Source organism: Macrotis lagotis, chromosome 4 (assembly GCF_037893015.1).
Source record: "Macrotis lagotis isolate mMagLag1 chromosome 4, bilby.v1.9.chrom.fasta, whole genome shotgun sequence".
NCBI lineage: Eukaryota > Metazoa > Chordata > Mammalia > Peramelemorphia > Peramelidae > Macrotis > Macrotis lagotis.
The window spans coordinates 200,490,704-200,508,910 of NC_133661.1; the positions used below are offsets into that span (position 1 = coordinate 200,490,704).

General features: G+C 37.3%; 1 protein-coding gene across 1 annotated transcript; it reads left to right on the forward strand.

Moving 5' to 3' along the window:
• The first annotated feature begins 84 nt into the window (after positions 1–84).
• On the forward strand, positions 85–7,487 carry KNSTRN (kinetochore localized astrin (SPAG5) binding protein). The gene is made up of 9 exons (XM_074235102.1): positions 85–179; positions 283–365; positions 3,380–3,500; positions 4,247–4,294; positions 4,437–4,542; positions 4,717–4,810; positions 5,656–5,711; positions 6,192–6,266; positions 6,766–7,487. The coding sequence occupies exons 1-9, from the start codon at positions 121–123 to the stop codon at positions 6,916–6,918; spliced, it is 795 nt and encodes a 264-aa protein (XP_074091203.1). The 5' UTR covers positions 85–120; the 3' UTR covers positions 6,919–7,487.
• Positions 7,488–18,207: the final 10,720 nt, after the last annotated feature.

Below are 18,207 nucleotides of genomic sequence, written 5' to 3' on the forward strand. Positions count from 1 at the left end.
CCGTGACTCCGGTGCCTAGGACTTCCGCCGGGACCCAGAGCCCGCCCCGCCCCCTCCCACCGGAAGCTTGCTGTTTGAAATAACCGGCGCGCGCGCCGCCGACTGTGTGGGCGGCGGGCGATGGAGAGCGCGGCCAGACTGGGAGCCGCGGACCCGGCCTCGGCCGGCGAGCGCCCGGGGTGAGACGCGGGTGGGGAGCGGGCGTGGGCGGGGGGGGAGCGGGCGTGGGCGGGTGGCGGGGCCGGCGAAGCGCGGCTTCTGATGGGACCCCGTTCTCCACAGGCTCCCGCCCGGCGCCTCCTCCAGAGCCAGCAGTGCCCGGCCCGCGCCCCCCGGCCCGGCGGCGGGGGGCGGCGCTCCGCCAGGTGAGACACCTCGCGGAATACGGGAGGGGGGAGACCGCGAACGGTAGCCGCGGCGGGTGCGCATCCGGTGAGTGCCGCGGCCCCGGCGGGCCCCGCGGGGTCGGCCCTCACTGCATCCTCGCAGCCACCGCCCCCGTTTTACAGATGAGGAAACTGAGGCGGGGCTGACGCGACCAGCCCCGAGGCGGTGCCTGGGGCAGCCACGCGCTTGGGGCTTGCCCAGTCGTCTCTGCCAGCTCCCGTGACTCTCATGACCTACCTGGCCCTGATCTCTGCTGCAGCTGCCAGTTGGCGCAATGCCAGCTCGTTGTTCCGCGGCCGGCCCAAAACCCAACCTGGCCAAAGCCGAACCCCAAACCTTCCCGCTTGATGACCTGCTTGTTACCGTGGGGAGGGAGAGTTGACTCTGTCATCCCCTACTTCTCATTTTCCTTCATCTCCCCAATCTGTTGCCAAAACCTGTGGCTTTTACCTTCTTAACATCTCTGCCGTATGCCCCCGTCTCTCCTCTGACCCTGTCGCTAGCCTGGTACAGGTTTTCCTCTCCTTACACCTGGATTATTATTTTTTTTTTGAATTTTACAAATTTCCCCCCCAATCTCTCTTCCCTCCCTCCATCCCCCACAAAAGGCAGTTTTGATAGTCTTTTTTTTTTTAGTTTTGATAGTCTTTACATTGTTTCCATGCTATACGTTGATCAAAATTGAATTTTACACCTGGACATACCCCATTCTAGTCAGTCCTCCACTCAGTTGACAAGGTATTCTTCTGGGGCGGCTAGGTGGCACAGTGGATAGAGCACCTGCCCTGGAGTCAGGAGGTCCTGAATTCAAATCCGTCCTCAGACACTTAATAATTGCCTAGCTAATGTGACCCTGGACAAGTCACTTAACCCCATTTCCTTGCCAAAAAAAAAGTATTCTTCTTAAAAATAGACCTAATCATATCCCGAATTACTCCCTAAACTCCAGTGACTTCAGATCTCTTCCAGCATCTAAAATGAAATTCTCTTTGGAATGCAAAGATCTTTCTTTTTTTTTTCTGCTTTGCAGAATATTAAAAAAAAAAAAGGAGGAGCCATTGTGGATACTTAGAGAATCTACTCACTTGGGTTTGGTTTATTTTGAGTTTTACAATTTTTCCCCCATTCTTGCTTCCCACCCCCCACAGAAGTTATTCTGTTAGTCTTTTCCATGTTATACATTGATCTCATTTGAATGTTATGACAGAGAATTCATATCCTTAAGGAATTAAAATAATGTATGAAATAGTAAAATTGCATAATAGTATACTGATTCTTTTTTCTAATTTGACGGTAATAGTCTTTGGTCTTTGTTCAAAGTCCATAATTCTTTCTCTGGATGCAGATGGTATTCTCCATACCAGATAGCTCCTCACTTAGGTTTTTTTTGGCAAGGAAAATGGGGTTAAGTGGCTTGCCCAAGGCCACACAGCTAGGTAATTAAGTGTCTGAGGTCAGATTTGAACTCGGGTACTCCTGACTCCAGGGCATGCTCTATCCACTGCAACACCTCGATGACCCTCACTTAGATTTTTAAAAGACATATTAAAGGTACAAGAGAAGTGAGGTAAAAGAAGATTTATTCTACCTACTTGTACAAATATAGATGGGTAGAATGGAACTAACATGGTGAATGGCAGTTGAAACTGAAGATAAAATAAGGCATTTGATTATAAGAAGGCATCTTACTGCCTTCAAGTTCCCAGGTCTGGACTACCATTACAGCTAGTACTGAAAAAATTGGTGGAGGTGATTGCTAACTTAAATACTATGAAAAATTTTGGAGAATATGAGAGGTGCCATGGAACTGTTGTTGGCAGTCATTGTCTGATTTTGAAAAAAAGGGGAAGAAAGAAGACACTTCAAATTACAGGCTACAGAGCTTGAAGGGAGAGACTAGATTCTTGGAGACCAATTAGGAGACCATTGTTAAGACTTTAACTGAAAGATAGGAGAGTGAATTAGGGTGGTGATCATGTGAATAGAAGAAAGGTTTAAATCCCCCTTCTAACACCCCAACTTATTTGAACTAATATTAAGCAAAATCAGCAAAGCCAGGAGAATATATACAGTAACCAATAATACTGTAAGGATAATCAACTTGAAAAATCAACACAGTATCTCACCACAATTACAAAGGACTCTCACAAAAAAATGCTTACTGTAAACTTCAGAAATTGATTAACTCACAGTGCAAATTAAAGCATATTTTTACCTTTTTTTTCTTGGAGTAAGGTTGATGTGGAAATTTGTTTTTTATAACTATGTATTTGGGGTTTGTTTTTATTTTTTGCTTTTTGTAAAGCAATGGGATTAAACAACTTTCACGAGATCACAGAGCTAGGCAATTAAGTGTCTGAGGCTGGATTTGATTTTGGGTCCTCCTGACTCCAGGGCAAGGTGTTCTATGCACTAAGCCACTTAGCTACCCCTATAACTATATATTTGTAATGGGGCTTTGTTTTTCTTGCCTTTTCTTTGGTTGGGGGGGGGTAGGAAAATAGGGAGGAGGGAATTTGGAACTGGAAAATAAAGAAAAAAAGATCTCTGCTTTAAAAAGGTTGATTTTTTAAAAATTTATATTAATAAAATTTTTGAAAGGAATGAAATTAAGTAACTAAGATGCATGAACTAGACCCAGCAAGTTATGAGATATAGCTATTTTATGTTTATCTCCTTTCCTTATTTCATCTTAAACCTTTGCATATAATAACTACCAAGTTACAGTCATATTCTCTTTCTTCCAGTCTTGGAGCTCTTCAAATAAGCACTTATAGAGCCTTGTGCTCTCTCAGGTAGCATATATTAGATATAGCTTTTTTTCCCCCAAGGAAGATTAAAATTTAGTTAACTCAGAGTTGCTCTTCATAGAAACAAGGTTGACTAGGTTAGAAGGACATGGCAATTTGCATTAAAACACTCACTATGATTATTTGGGTTAGAATTGAGTCATGTTGGTTGAGTTTTCACCCGATTAATTTTCCTTTCACAGAGACACATTCTCGGGCTGCTTCTAAGAGTCAGATACCCCAGAGATCCAAAGAAGTAGAACTCCACAAGGCCCTCAACTCAACAGTCCCAGAGAATGAATTGTACAAAACCACCAAGCAGAGGTCAGAACATAGATAGAAATAGATATTTGTACTTAAAGGGATAATTTTATTAAAAATGACCCAAAATAGAAAAGGAGGTTTTCAATGGAACCTGACAGTCCCCCAACTTCCTTTATTGGTCTATCCTGGAAAAGACATTGAAATCAATAGCAGAAGGTATTTTGAAACTTTTCAGGGGCGGCTAGGTGCCGTAGTGGATAAAGCACAGGCCCTGGAGTCAGGAGTACCTGGGTTCAAATCCGGTCTCAGACACTTAATAATTACCTAGCTGTGTGGCCTTGGGCAAGCCACTTAACCCCATTTGCCTTGCAAAAGCCTAAAAAAAAAAACCTGAAATTTTTCTTTTTCATCACTATTTTACATGTCCTTACCAAAAAGTCCCTATAGTATAAAAAAAGTGGAGCAATCAGTAGTAAACCATATTTGTTTGAATGGTCTTAACTTTGAAGTTAAACTCATCTTATTGCAATGGGTGGAGGTTTTTCCTTAGCTCATTATTAGCCCTAAGATTTGAGGGTTACAAATAAGTTTGGAGGACCTCAGAAATAGTTCCGTTAATGACATTGGTGTGACTTGTAGTCCTCAATCTTCCCTATAGACTATGAGAGTTTCTGTGCTTGTTTCCATTATAGTTATACTAAGGAAGAGTTAGATGTTAAGAACCTTGCAGCTTTAACAGCCAATGTTTCTCTATGCAAATGACACTCAGGTTGTTCACTGGTTTATTTCTGTGTTGTTGACTCTAGGCAGATGAAGACTAAGGATCCTGATATTAAGAAGAACATTAAAAAGAGGTGACTCGGGGCAAATGAAACTGCTTTTCTTTTCAAGTTTAGTGTCCTTTTTATTCTAGTGGCAGAGTACTGCTCAAGTAGTCATCTCTAGCTACTGGAAAGTGGTTTTAGCTGTTTTTAGAAAGTGCAATTATCATTGCAGCTACAAACCTTTAAGTCAACAAAGAGCTGAGGAAGAACTCAAGGAGAAGAACCAACTGTTAGAGGCAGTTAACAAGCAGTTGCACGTGAAGCTAACTGAAAGTCAGGTAAGAAACTAGTGAAACAAAAATCATCTGGAACCCATCAAGTGACTCAAAGACAAAGGGTTACCTAGAGCAGAGATGGAGGAGGTCAGACTTGTTCCATACCCACCCAAAAAGGGGAAATAGAGACTAAATCTGATAGGCAGGACTGATTTGAATCTGTTTGTGATCTCACAGGAAGAGGTGAAGGTGTTGACTCAAAGGGTGGAATTGCTGGAGAAATCTCAGGATAAGTACTTGGCAGTTTTGGATAATGGCAGTATTGACCCAGGTGAGAGGTCTATACCCAGAGTTTCTTTGATAACTTAACTTTTTAGTAATCACTTTATTTTTTTTTTAATTTTTTATTTAAGTCATTGGGGGTTAAATGACTTGCCCAAGGTCACATAGCTAGGTAATTAAATATCTCAGACTGGAAAGTGTTGGGCCCCACATTGTCATGATTCTTATAATTAGCTCTTTGACCATTTCAAGGTTCCAACATAGTCACTGTTATCAAAGATGGGGGGGGGTTAGGTTGAGCTGATGGAGTTTATTTTTTAACTTGTTCATCTACTTCCATTAATAGTGAGTTAACATAAATTATTATTAAGTAAAAAACTATTTGTATAGTGCTTTAAGATTTGCAAAAATAGTCTACAAATATTCTTATCATCAAGCCTGGGAAGTAAGTATTGTTATTAGTCTACCATTTTCCAGATGAGGATTTTGAGGCAGACAGATGATTTGCTGAGTCCCATAACTGTCTGAGTCAAGATAAGCCTTCCTGATTCTATGTCCATTACTCTTATCTACTACATTACCTAATTGTCTAGATAGCAAATACCTGTGACTTAATAGTGGTAAGAAGGTTATCTTTACATTCTGCACATTATTAATAGGATGGATATCCTGTACCGCTCGTTTGGTACATAGCATAGCAAATACTTTTTGTATGTCCTGTAAATAGTAGCTAATCAAAAGATGTTTACAGACTTCCTAGGCTTTTTCATTCCCCAAAGTATAGTTTGTTGTACATAGCAGGTGCTCTGTGTATTGAGGTGGATTGGGATGAGAGGGAGGATAAAGGAATGGAAACTTCTGAATGGGTCAACTCACTGGGGACTTGTTTATCAGGCAAACAGATCCTGGGAAACCTGCAAGAAACAATCAAAGAGGAAGTGGAGTCTTCGGTAAGCTTTCTGGGTGTAAATGGATGGAAAGCATGTAAAGAAGAGTATATTGATTTGATAGTCAACTCAGACAATATAAAATTGATCTATAAATAATAAATTGATCTTTGTATGTCTATGTTGATGGAAGGGAACACTGGTGCCTCATCCAAAAATAATTTCTCTTTAAAATCAGAAGGTGGCTGTTTGCTGATTTCTCATCAGTGATTAAGTCTGAATACCATGATCTAGTTTCTTCGTTCATGTCCCTTATTAAAATTCTCCCTTCAGATAGAGTTGGAACTCTGATGCAAAGAAACATCTTAATTAATATTTGAGTTCTCCTTGCTTTCCTGGAGGAAGATAGTTATTCAATTAAGAAGCTCTTCTGAAGTCCTACTTGGAATAAAATAGCTTTTAATATCAATATATGTTTGTCTAAAATAGATACTTATTCAATTTGTGATTCAAAGATTGGCCTCCATATTTATTTTATTTTAGTTGGTCTTCGAAAAACTGAAAGATCAACTGAAGCATTTTAACCAGATAGCTACAAAGAGAATGGAGGAGTTACAGGTAAGAATGATGTGGTGAGGTTTTGAGCTCCCTATATTCCTCCTATCCCAATGCCATAATTCGTCTAGAGTTTTTGTACTAGCTACCTTGGAATGATAAGACTGTATGCAGCTCATTGGATTGACCAAAGGTGATGTTTTGGCAGTACATTTGAACTTTCTGCTTTAAAGCTTGAGAAGGAATTGGAACCTTTCAAGGAATGAGTCTTTAAGTAGAAGCCTAGAATTCTGAATTGTTTATGATACTTTCTGATATCACAATAGATGCTGCATTGAATTTACATTACTCTGTGTTCATTATAATTTAGTTTTAAAAATTTAGATTACCACCATAACAACTCTATAGAATACAGATGGTCAAACACAAAAAGACAACTATTCTGTAGATGGTAGAGTACTCTCACTGTTGATGTAGAGTACAACAGTGTATATTTTGCTAGCCCACTTTGTTTCTTCCTTAATGGAATAGAATGGTAATTTATAAATTATCTTCTTTGTAGGTATTGAAAGCTAAATTGAAGATAAATGAAGAGGAAAGAGCTCGGTTCCTAGAAAAACAGGAAGCATTTAACAATGAAAAAGATGAACTCACAATCACCATTGAGCAAATGAAACAAATGTTAGCAATCTGGAAAAAGGAGAACATTCCTTAAGCTTTAGGTCAAACTACAAGAACATTTTCTTAGATTTTCCTAAGATAGGACTTCCCCTTATTTTCCCAACTAAAATATCTTCAGAAACAAAATAATCTAAGTTTATATTGAAAAATATTCCTGCCAAAGAAACTTATGTTGTCCAAGTAGTCAGGTATGTGAATCATCTGTGGGTAGATAACCTTAAGATCCAACTAGGAGAGATAGACCTTTGGGTAGCCTTCCTGTAATAACTAAATAGCAATTCAGCTTGTGGGCAGAATCAGAAATTGAAATGCCTTATCAGAACATCCAAGTAGTATCATTCCCAGATTGGGGCCTGGAAATTTTAAATGTTAAAAAGTTTGTAGAGATTTACTTGAGGAAGGAAGGTTTACAGGTAGATGACTAGCATCTTTCTGAAATAACTGAATAGAATAATAAGACTTGGAATGATTCTTTATTGTCATCATTTTGGTCCAACTCACTTGGTGTTTGATTTTTTTTTTTCTTATAATAAAATACTTCTCTAAATAAAAACAAATAAAAAATTCTGCACTGGAGTGGAAAGGATTCATCAAATGCTATATAATTGCCAAACACTATGCTACTTATTGAGTATATAAATAGAAATAAAGAACTCATTTATTAGAGGGTTCAGGGCTGATGGAAAGGTCAGCCCTAGAGCTCAGTTGCAGGCCAGTGGATGTCTTTGTGGGAGGGATCTGAGCCAGAGCTGGTAGGTCAGGTCAGGCACTCCAGATTAGTACACTCTAGTGGAGACTTGGGGTTGGGCTGAGAAAAAGGTCTTTCATAAAGTGTGTCTCTAACATTAAGATTATGAAAACAATCTTTTTGAAACCTAATGTTCTCTATACAAATGATCTTTGGCAATTTCTCCTTGAACCTTTAATAGATTTAATCTAACCAAAAATTATTTCCAATATTTGGTGTAAACCTCCGTGATTAGCTCAGTTATAATTTTTCTTCTCTCTCCCCTCCCCCCTAACAAAGCAATTTTGATAATAGGCTCTATTTATAACCATGAAAAACAGATCGAAATTGAACATGTGAAAGGAGAATCAGATCCAAAAGGAAAGAAGAATATTAGGGGAAAAATGACAACAAGGTGATTTTTAAAAATTGAAGATAAACTTTGGTCTTTATTTAAACTCCATAGTTCTTCTCTGGATATGGATGGTATTTTCCATCACAATTGCCTAAACTCAATGCCTTTTTCTTGGGCTCTATTCCTATTTTCCTTTGCAAAGTACAAACATGTAGAGGCATTCCACAGGCATTTGGTGATCAGGGACTGGATGTCTGGGGAGAGACATAGATTCGCAATACTATAAGCCAGTTTCTGTAAAGCAAATATATAGTAGTCCTGAGTTATGATGGAGATGCAACAAAAAGTAGAGAGTTAATCTAGAAGTTGTCTTACATAGTAAATATTAATAAAGTCAATTGTACTTAGTTAAAATTAGAATTAGTTAAAAAATTAGAATTAGTTTTAAAAAACTTTCTAAAGTACTTAGAATATAAAAGTTTTTACCTTTCCTTTTTAATATATTCTAATCCAAAAATCATCAGATATTTGGAAAATAATATTCTGGAGTTCACTCAAAACTCAAGAGACTTGGCAGCATTTGGCTTAGTGAATTGCATGGGAATTCCCAAGACAAAAGGTAGACTTAAATTTAGGTAATAAATTAGGTAATAAAATAAATTAGGTAATAAAAATAAGAAATAATCTAATCTTTTAATTCACATCATTTCTTATTCCCAATCAGCAAGCAAACTTTTTTTTTTAGATTTTTGCAAGACAATGGGGTTAAGTGGCTTGCCCAAGGCCACACAGCGAGGTAATACTCCTGACTCCAGGGCCATTGTGACTCCAGGGCTGGTGCCAGCAAGCAAACTTTTAAGCCTTCCCCTCAACTGAAGAGCTTATTAGGAAAAAGAAATTTTAGTTCCTCTCAAATCAAATTCTCTTAATCTCAGGGAAGAATTTAATATAATCCCATTTATATATACCCTTCCTGATAGCTTCTTCCACAGAGTTGGTAAGAGGTTATCATCTTTATCCAGAGTGCAAAACTTTGGAAGGTCTGGAAAGGTCTCATAAAGTTGAATGGCAATGAGATTTTGACAATCCTGAGTATACGCAATTTTTTTTTGGTGTAAATTTTTTCATTTTAAATAAAGAGCAAGATTCAATATAAAACATTTTCATTTCAGGGTGGCTAGGTGGTTGCAGTGGAGTCAGGAGTACCTGAGTTCAAATCCGGCCCCAGAAGCTTAATAATTACCCAACTGTATGGCCTTGGGCAAGCCACTTTAACCCCATTTGCCTTGCAAAAACCTAAAAAAAATTTTTCAAGAAAAATCTATAGAAGAAATACTATGCATTATTTTCAAAGTTACCCAGCTTTTCTTTGCTTCTAATTTTTCTTTTGCTTTCTGCTTAGCCCTTTTTGCTTTATTTTTTTTCTCCCTCTTCCTTACTTTATGAATTCTTAGCCTTTAACCAGAAAGAACCTGTGCCTTAAGTTATAAATTACAGCATTCAGATCAAAAAGAACCAAAACTAAAGATGCATTTGTAAAAGGAGGGAAGCTAGGTGGTACAGTTCTCTGCAGAAGATAGAGCACTGGTCCCGGAGTCAAAAGGACCCAAATTCAAATGTGACCTCAGTTAATAATTACTGAGCTTTGTGACTTAGGGCAAGTCACAACCCTTTTGCCTTGCAAAAAAATCAAGAAAAAAAGATGCATTTGTAAAAGCTGACAATGGAAGTACATGAGTTTGGCCATAGAAAGAAATTGTTTTAACTTCAGGAGGCTGTCCTAATAAGGGACAAACACTGTCAGACCAGAATGTGGTCTCAAGAACAGTTCAATTAAGTTAACGTATACATTTATTAAAATTTCTCTATACTTAATGATTATGCAGGCATGGGAGGAGGGATAGACAGAAAGTGGAGTTTTGGAGAGGGATTTTTATACACAACCATCAGGTGAGATCTGAAAAGCTACTTCTGGGGGCAGCTAGGTGGCGTAGTGGATAAAGCACCGGCCCTGGAGTCAGGAGTACCTGGGTTCAAATATGATCTCAGACAATAATTACCTCGCTATGGGGCCTTGGGCAAGCCACTTAGCCCTGTTTGCCTTACCAAAAAAAAAAAAAATAAAAAACCTGAAAAGCTACCTTTGACCACCTAGGGATTGACCCTTCAACTCATCTTGGCACAGTGTTATCAGGTATTTCATTAAAAGGAGTCCCTTATCAGTTAAGCAAAAGACCCCTACAAAGCAATGATCACAGGTCAATAGTTCTAAGTTCTTTTATACAAAGATGTTACTATACAAGAAACAGACATAATACATAAAATACAAATTTAAATCATGAAACAAAACATTGCCAGTCAGATGTCATTAAATAATGAAAAATTTCAACATTTACTAACTTCCTAAAGAAATAAGAATGTTTCCATTTGTGGATTTCACAACTTTACAAACATCTTACCAGTTAACTCTTTCAATGAGATCTAAAACTTTCTTTAAACTTAATGCAAATATTCTAATTTCTGGATTTTTCTTTTAGATAATTTGATAATTGGCAAAGATGAGAACTTTCTCTTGTCTCACATTGGATGAAAATGACTAGGTCTATATTTCTTTAACATCTATAGAGCATTATGGCAAATAATTTCAAACCTCCCTTAACTGTCTTTCCCTGTCCTCCTACAGACTGATTAAAAGCCTTTTTTGTAGCTCTATACCAGTCAGCACTACACTTTCCTTCCCTACTTTCTTCTCCCTTCTTCTCCTTTCCCCCTTTCTCTCATTTACTTTCATCTCTTCTCCTCTCTCTACTTTATGTCCACATAGGTTTTCATACCGTTATCTGGGTGCTCTGCTCAAGGGAATTTTGATCACTGAAACCTAACAAGGTATCTTGGGCTTTTCTGTTCTCAACCAGGCCAAGACCCATTTGGTCTTGGATTGGCTCAGATTGAATGTAAATACCAATTGCTTCTGATTTGACCAGAAACTATGGATCTTCCCCTCAGATTGATTTTTTTTTGACTAGGTTAGAGAGGCTATTCTCTTCTTCAATGTATATTGCCCCAGTCAAATTGAAACCTGAGAAAAACTAGCTTAAAAAAGCTAGTCTCCCACTGCATCCAAGACCATTTCCAGTCATCCTGACTGGTTGACTACACAGTCCTCCCTCACTTAAATTCAGTTCACTTATATTTCATGGCATCACATTCCTTATGTCATGGTCCTCTTAGGAGACAAAGGACAAATAACATTTTCCTTCATTATTACTTTGTTAATTATTAATATTTATCTCTCTAAATCAACTTCACAGCTTGTTTTAATCTACAATTGAAATAGCAAAAACTTTTTATTTTTCCAAGTAAAACATTTCCATTTTAGTTTCTTAGGAGCTTATAAGTGAAAGGCTGAAATAATGCATTGTCTTTAGGTCATGATGCACTAAAAATTATGTATAATAAAGGGAAAGGTAGACTAAAATTAATTAGAAACTACACAATCCTAAAGAACGAGTGAGGGGCGGCTAGGTGGCTTAAGTGGATAAAACAAGTGGGTCAGTCAACAAATCATTGAAACAATAATTTCATTAAAGGAATAAATTTATAAGCAAATTCTACTAAATATTGAAATAATTCCAATACTATGTAATTTATTTGGAAAAATAGGCAAAGGAGTCCTATCAGATTCTTTTTCTTTTTAGGTTTTTTTTTTTTTTGGCAAGGCAAATGGGGTTAAGTGGCTTGCCCAAGGCCACACAGCTAGGTAATTATTAAGTGTCTGAGACCAGATTTGAACCCAGGTACTCCTGACTCCCAAGGCCCGTGCTTTATCCACTATGCCACCTAGCTGCCCCTCAAATTCCTTTTATGACACAAATATAGTGTTGATATTTAAACCAGAAGAACCAAAACAGAGAAAGAAAATTATTAACCAATTTCCCTAATGAATATTGATGCAAGAATTTTATTTTTTTTTTGAGGTTTCAGCATTGGAAAAAGTAAATTAAATTTAGGCAGAACTGTCATTTTTATTATATTATTTTGGTCTACCTAAGAGCAATTTAAATGTTTCCAGTTGTATAGATCTGACTTTATTTTTGTGACAAGTATTTTGTAATTGTATTCATATAGTTCCTGGGTTTAATCTTGGCAGATAGACTCCTAGCTATTTTAAATTATCCTAGTTATTTTATTTTTTTAGGGTTTTTTGCAAGGCAATGGGGTTAAGTGACTTGCCAGAGGCCACACAGCTAAATTATTAAGTGTCTGAGGCCGGATTTGAACTCAGGTACTCCTGACTCCAGGGCGGATGCTCTATCCACTGAGCACCTAGCCGCCCCCTTAGTTATTTTAAATGGAATTTCTCTTTCTGGTTCTTGCAACTGGGATTTGTTGGTAAAATATAGAAATACTGAATATTTATGTGGATTTATTTTATATCCTACAACTTTGCTGTTGATTGTTTCAAGTAGTTTTTTAGTTGATTTACTAGAATTCTCTAAGTGAACCATTATAGTATTTGTAAAATGTGGTAGTTTTGTTTTCTTATTGCTTTTCTAATTCCTTCGATCTCTTCTCTTATTACCAAAGCTCACATTTCTAGTCCAATATTAAATAATAGAATTGATAATGGGTACTCTTAGGGGTGGTTGGGTGGTGCAGTGGATGGAGCATCCGCCCTGGAGTCAGGAGTACCTGAGTTCAAATTTGACCTCAGACATTTAATAGCTGTGTGGCCTTGGGCAAGCCACTTAACCCCCATTTGCCTTGCAGAAACCTTAAAAAAAAGTAATGATAATGGGCACTCTTGTTTCACTTCTGATATTACTGGGAATGCTTCTAGCGTATCCTCATTACATATAATCCTTGCTGATGGTTTTAGATAGTATAAAAAAGAAAATTTTGCCTTTAAACTGATTTTTTTTAAGGGGAAGCTAGGTGGCACAGTGAATAAAGCACTGCCCCGGAGTCAGGAGGACCTGAGTTCAAATGCAGTCTCAGACACTTAATTGACTAGCTGTGTGACCTCAGGCAAGTCACTTAACCCCATTGCCTTAAAATAATAAGGAAAATATATTGATTTTTTCACTCGGGTCTTAGGAATATTGCAGTTATTCCAACTGGATACAGAGAAAGTCTTCTTTTAATCAGAACAACCTAACAGTTGTAAAAATTGAACTTTGTAAGATATGAATCTGAATAATAAAACGTCAAAACCTGTATTTACAAGATATCAAACTTATATTTGCAAAATGTCAAATTTATATCTAAAAATGACAAAAGTGGTATCTGAAAAATATCTTTTTTGGAAGGAGGCACCTCTCCTAAATTGAAATTTTATGATAATGAATTCTCTTTTCTTAATGAATGTGACCTGAAACACATCCTGAGTTGGAAGAGAACACTCCTTTGAAGAACATGTACTGAACATACCACCTTCTGATTATGCAAATGTGTAACTATCTACCCCAAAAAACCAGAGTTCAACTCAACCAAACTCTTCATGCATGATTAATTGCAGACCTAGATAATAGCACATAAGATAACCTGTTTATGTTTTATTAAAGCCAAACTCTGTGAAGGTTTTTTTGATAATAGATATTATTTTAAGGAAAACTCCATTTATTCTATGCTCTTGTGTTTTTAATAAGAATGGGTGCTACATTTTGTCAAAAGCTTTTTCTGCATCTATTGAGATAATCATAAGATTTCTATAAGTTTTCTTAATGAAATGGTCAATTATGTTGATAGTTTTCCTAATACTGAACCAGTTCATTTCTGGAATAAATCCCACTGGGTTATAGTATATTATGCTTTAATTATGCTGTAATAATGCTGATAAATTTCTGTAATCTTTGCTAATATTTTATTTAAAATTCTTGCATCAAGGGGCAGCTAGGTGGCACAGTGGATAGAGCACGGGCCCTGGAGTCAGGAGTCCCTGAGTTCAAATCCGGCCTCAGACACTTAATAATTACCTAGCTGTGTGGCTTTGTGCAAGCCACTTAACCCCATTGCCTTGCAAAAAAAAAAAAAGCTAAAAAAAAATCGTTTAATCTTTATAAATGAAGAACACTATATTCCTAAATAAGGTTGAAATGAGTACATGATTTAGATATTAAGGGAAATACCATAAGCAAATTAGGAGGGTAAGAAATAGTTTATGTCATAGCTATGGAAAAGGGAAGAATTTATGACCAAATAAGAGCTAGAGAACATTATGAAAAGCAAAATGGATAATTTTGATTACATTAAATTAAAAAGGTTTTACACAAGCAAAACCAATGCAACAAGATTAGAAGGAAAGCAAGAGGAGAAATAATTTTTACAGCCAGTTTTCTGATAAAATTCCTCATTTCTCAAACTTATAGAGAACTGAGTAAAATTTATAAGAATACAAGTCATTCCCCAATTGATAAATGGTCAAAGGATATGAAAAGGCACTTTTTAGATAAAGAAATTAAAACTATCTATGGTCATATAGAAAAAGTTCTAAATTACATTGATTAGAGAAATGCAAATTAAAACAACTCTTGAGGTACTACATCACATTTCAGACTGGCTAATATGACAGAAGAGGAAAGTGATAAACATTGGAGAAGATGTAGGAAAATTGGATGTATTGAGAAATGCATTATTGGCAAAGTTGTAAAATGATCCAACTATTTTGAATTATAAAGATTTTATTTATTTTGAGTTTTACAATTTTTCCCCTAATCTTACTTCCCTCCCTCCCCCCCCCCCACAGAAGGCAATTTGCCAGTCTTTACATTGTTTCCATGGTATACATTGTCCCAAATTGAATGTGATGAGAGAGAAATCATATCCATAAGGAAGAAACATAAAGTTTAAGAGACAGCAAGATCAGACAATAAAATATCAGGGTTGTTTTTTTTTTCCTAAATTAAAGGTAATAGTCCTTGGTCTTTGTTCAAACTCCACAGTTCTTTCTCTGGATGCAGATGGTATTCTCCATTGCAAACAGCCCCAAATTGTCCCTGACTGTTGTACTGATGGAATGAGCAAGTCCTTCAAGGTTGAACATCACCCCCCATGTTGCTGTTAGGGTGTACAGTGTTTTTCTGTTTCTGCTCATCTCACTCAGCATCAGTTCATGCAAATCCCTCCAGACTTCCCTGAATTCCCATCCTTGCTGGTTTCTAATAGAACAATAGTGTTTCATGACATACATATACCACAGTTTGCTAAGCCATTCCCCAACTGAAGGACATTTACTTGATTTCCAATTCTTTGCCACCACAATCAGGGCTGCTACGAATTTTTTTTTTAAGATTTTATTTGAGCTTTGAGTTTTAAAATTTTTCTCCCAATCTTACTTCCCTCCCCCCACCCCCACAGAAAGCAATCTGTCAGTCTTTATTTTGTTTCCATGTTGTACATTGATCCAAATTGAATGTAATGAGAGAGAAATCACATCCTTAAGGAAGAAACAAAAAATATAAGAGATAAGATCAGACAATAAGATATCAGTTTTTTTTTCTAAATTAAAGGGAATAGTCCTTGAAATTTGTTCAAACTCCATGGCTCTTGATCTGGATAAAGATGGTATTCTCCATTGCAGACAGCCCAAAATTGTTTCTGGTTATTTCACTGATGGAATGAGCGAGTCCATCAAGGTTGAACATCACCCCCATGTTGCTGTTAGGGTATACAGTGTTTTTCTGTTTCTGCTCATCTCACTCAGCATCAGTTCATGAAAATCCCTCCAGACTTCCCTGAATTCCCATCCTTGCTGGTTTCTAATAGAACAATAGTGTTTCATAACATACATATACCACAATTTGCTAAGCCATTCCCCAATTGAAGGACATTTACTTGATTTCCAATTCTTTGCCACCACAAACAGGGCTGCTATGAATATTTTAGTACAAGTGATGTTTTTACCCTTTTTCATCATCTCTTTAGGGTATAGACCCAGTAGTGGTATTGCTGTATCAAAGGGTATGCACATTTTTGTTGCCCTTTGGGCATAGTTCCAAATTGCTCTCTAGAACAGCTCCACCAACAATGTAATAGTGTTCCACAACCCTTCCAACAATGATCATTATCCTTTCTGGTCATATTGGTCCATCTGAGAGGTGTGAGGTGGTACCTCAGAGAAGCTTTAATTTGCACTTTTCTGATAGGTAAAGATTTAGAGTGATCCAACCATTCTGGAGAAAAATTTGAAACTAAATCCAAAAGGCAATAAAATTGCATATACTCTTTGATCCAGCAATGACACTGCTTGGTCTATATCCCAACGAGATTATAAAAAATGGGAAAGGACCCACATACAAAAAATATTTGCAACAACTTTTTTGTGGTCTCAAAGAATTAGAAATTGTGGCTATGCCCATCAACTGGCTGAACAAGTTGTGGTATATTAATGATAATGAGATACTGTTATTCTATAAGAAATGATGAGCAGCTAGATTTCAGAAAAACCTGGAAAGACTTATATGAACTGATAATGGTTCAAGTGAGCAGAACCAGAACATTTGCACATAGTAACAGCAACTTAGCTCTCATCAGTAATATAATACTCCAAGACAATCCTAAAAGATCTGATATGGAAAATGCTATCCACATTCAGAGAAAGAAAGAGCTATGGAGTCTGAATGCATATTGAAACATACTATTTTCACTTTTGGTGTTGTTTCTATCTCATGATTTTCCCCTTTTGTTCTGATTCTTCTTTCACAACACAACTAATGTGGAAATATGTTAACATTATTGTAGATGTATAACCTATATCAAATTGCTTGCTGGTTTTTTTTAATTTAAATTTATTTTTATTAAATATATTATTTGAGTTTTACATTTTCCCCCATCTTGCTTCCCTCCCCCTCCCCCCACAGAGAGCACTCTGTCAGTCTTTACTTTGTTTCCATGTTGTACCTTGATCCAAATTGGGTGTGATGAGAGAGAAATCATATCCTTAAAGAGAAGAGAAGTCTAAGAGGTAACAAGATCAGACAACAAGCTATCTGTTTGTTTTTTCTAAATTAAAGGGAATAGTCCTTGAACTTTGTTCAAACTTCACAGCTCCTTATCTGGATACAGATGGTACTCTCCCCTGCAGACAGCCCAAAATTGTTCCCAATTGTTGCACTGAGGGAATGAGCAAGTCCTTCAAGGTTGAACATCACTCCCATTTTGCTGTTAGGGTGTACAGTGTTTTTCTGGCTCTGCTCATCTCACTCAGCATCATTTCATGCAAATCCGTCCAGGTTTCACTGAAATCCCATCCCTCCTGGTTTCTAATAGAAAAATAGTGTTCCATGAGATACATATACCACAGTTTGCAAAGCCATTCCCCAATTGAAGGACATTTACTGGATTTCCAATTCTTTGCCACCACAAACAGGGCTGCTATAAATATTTTTGTACAAGTAATGTTTTTACCTTTTTTCCTCATCTCTTCAGGGTATAGACTCAGTAGTGGTATTGCTGGGTCAAAGGGTATGCACATTTTTGTTGCCCTTTGGGTATAGTTCCAAATAACTCTCCAGAAGGGTTGGATGAGTTCACAGCTCCACCAACAGTGTAATAGTGTCCCAGATTTCCCACATCCCTTCCAACAATGATCATTATCCTTCCTGGTCATACTGGCCAATCTGAGAGGTGTGAGGTGGTACCTCAGAGAAGCTTTAATTTTCATTTCTCTAATAATTAATGATTTAGAGCAATTTTTCATATGGCTATGGATTGCTTTGATTTCCTCATCTATAAATTGCCTTTGCATATCCTCTGACCATTTGTTAACTGGGGAATGACTTTTTGTTTTAAAAAATATGACTCAGTTCTCTGTATATTTTAGAAATGAATCCTTTGTCAGAATCGTTAGTTGTAAAGATTGTTTCCCAATTTACTACATTCCTCTTGATCTTGGTTACAATGGTTTTATCTGTGCAAAAGCTTTTTAATTTAATGTAATTGAAATCATCTAGTTGGTTTTTAGTGATGTTCTCCAACCCTTCCTTAGTCATAAACTGCTCCCCTTTCCATAGATCTGACAGGTAAACTAGTCCTTGATCTTCTAATTTGCTTATAGTATTGTTTTCTATGTCTAAGTCCTGTAACCATTTGGATCTTATCTTGGTAAAGGGTGTGAGGTGTTGGTCTAATCTAAGTTTCTTCCATACTAACTTCCAATTATCCCAGCAGTTTTTATCAAAGAGGGAGTTTTTATCCCAATGGCCAGACTCTTTGGGTTTATCAAACAGCAGCTTACTATAGTC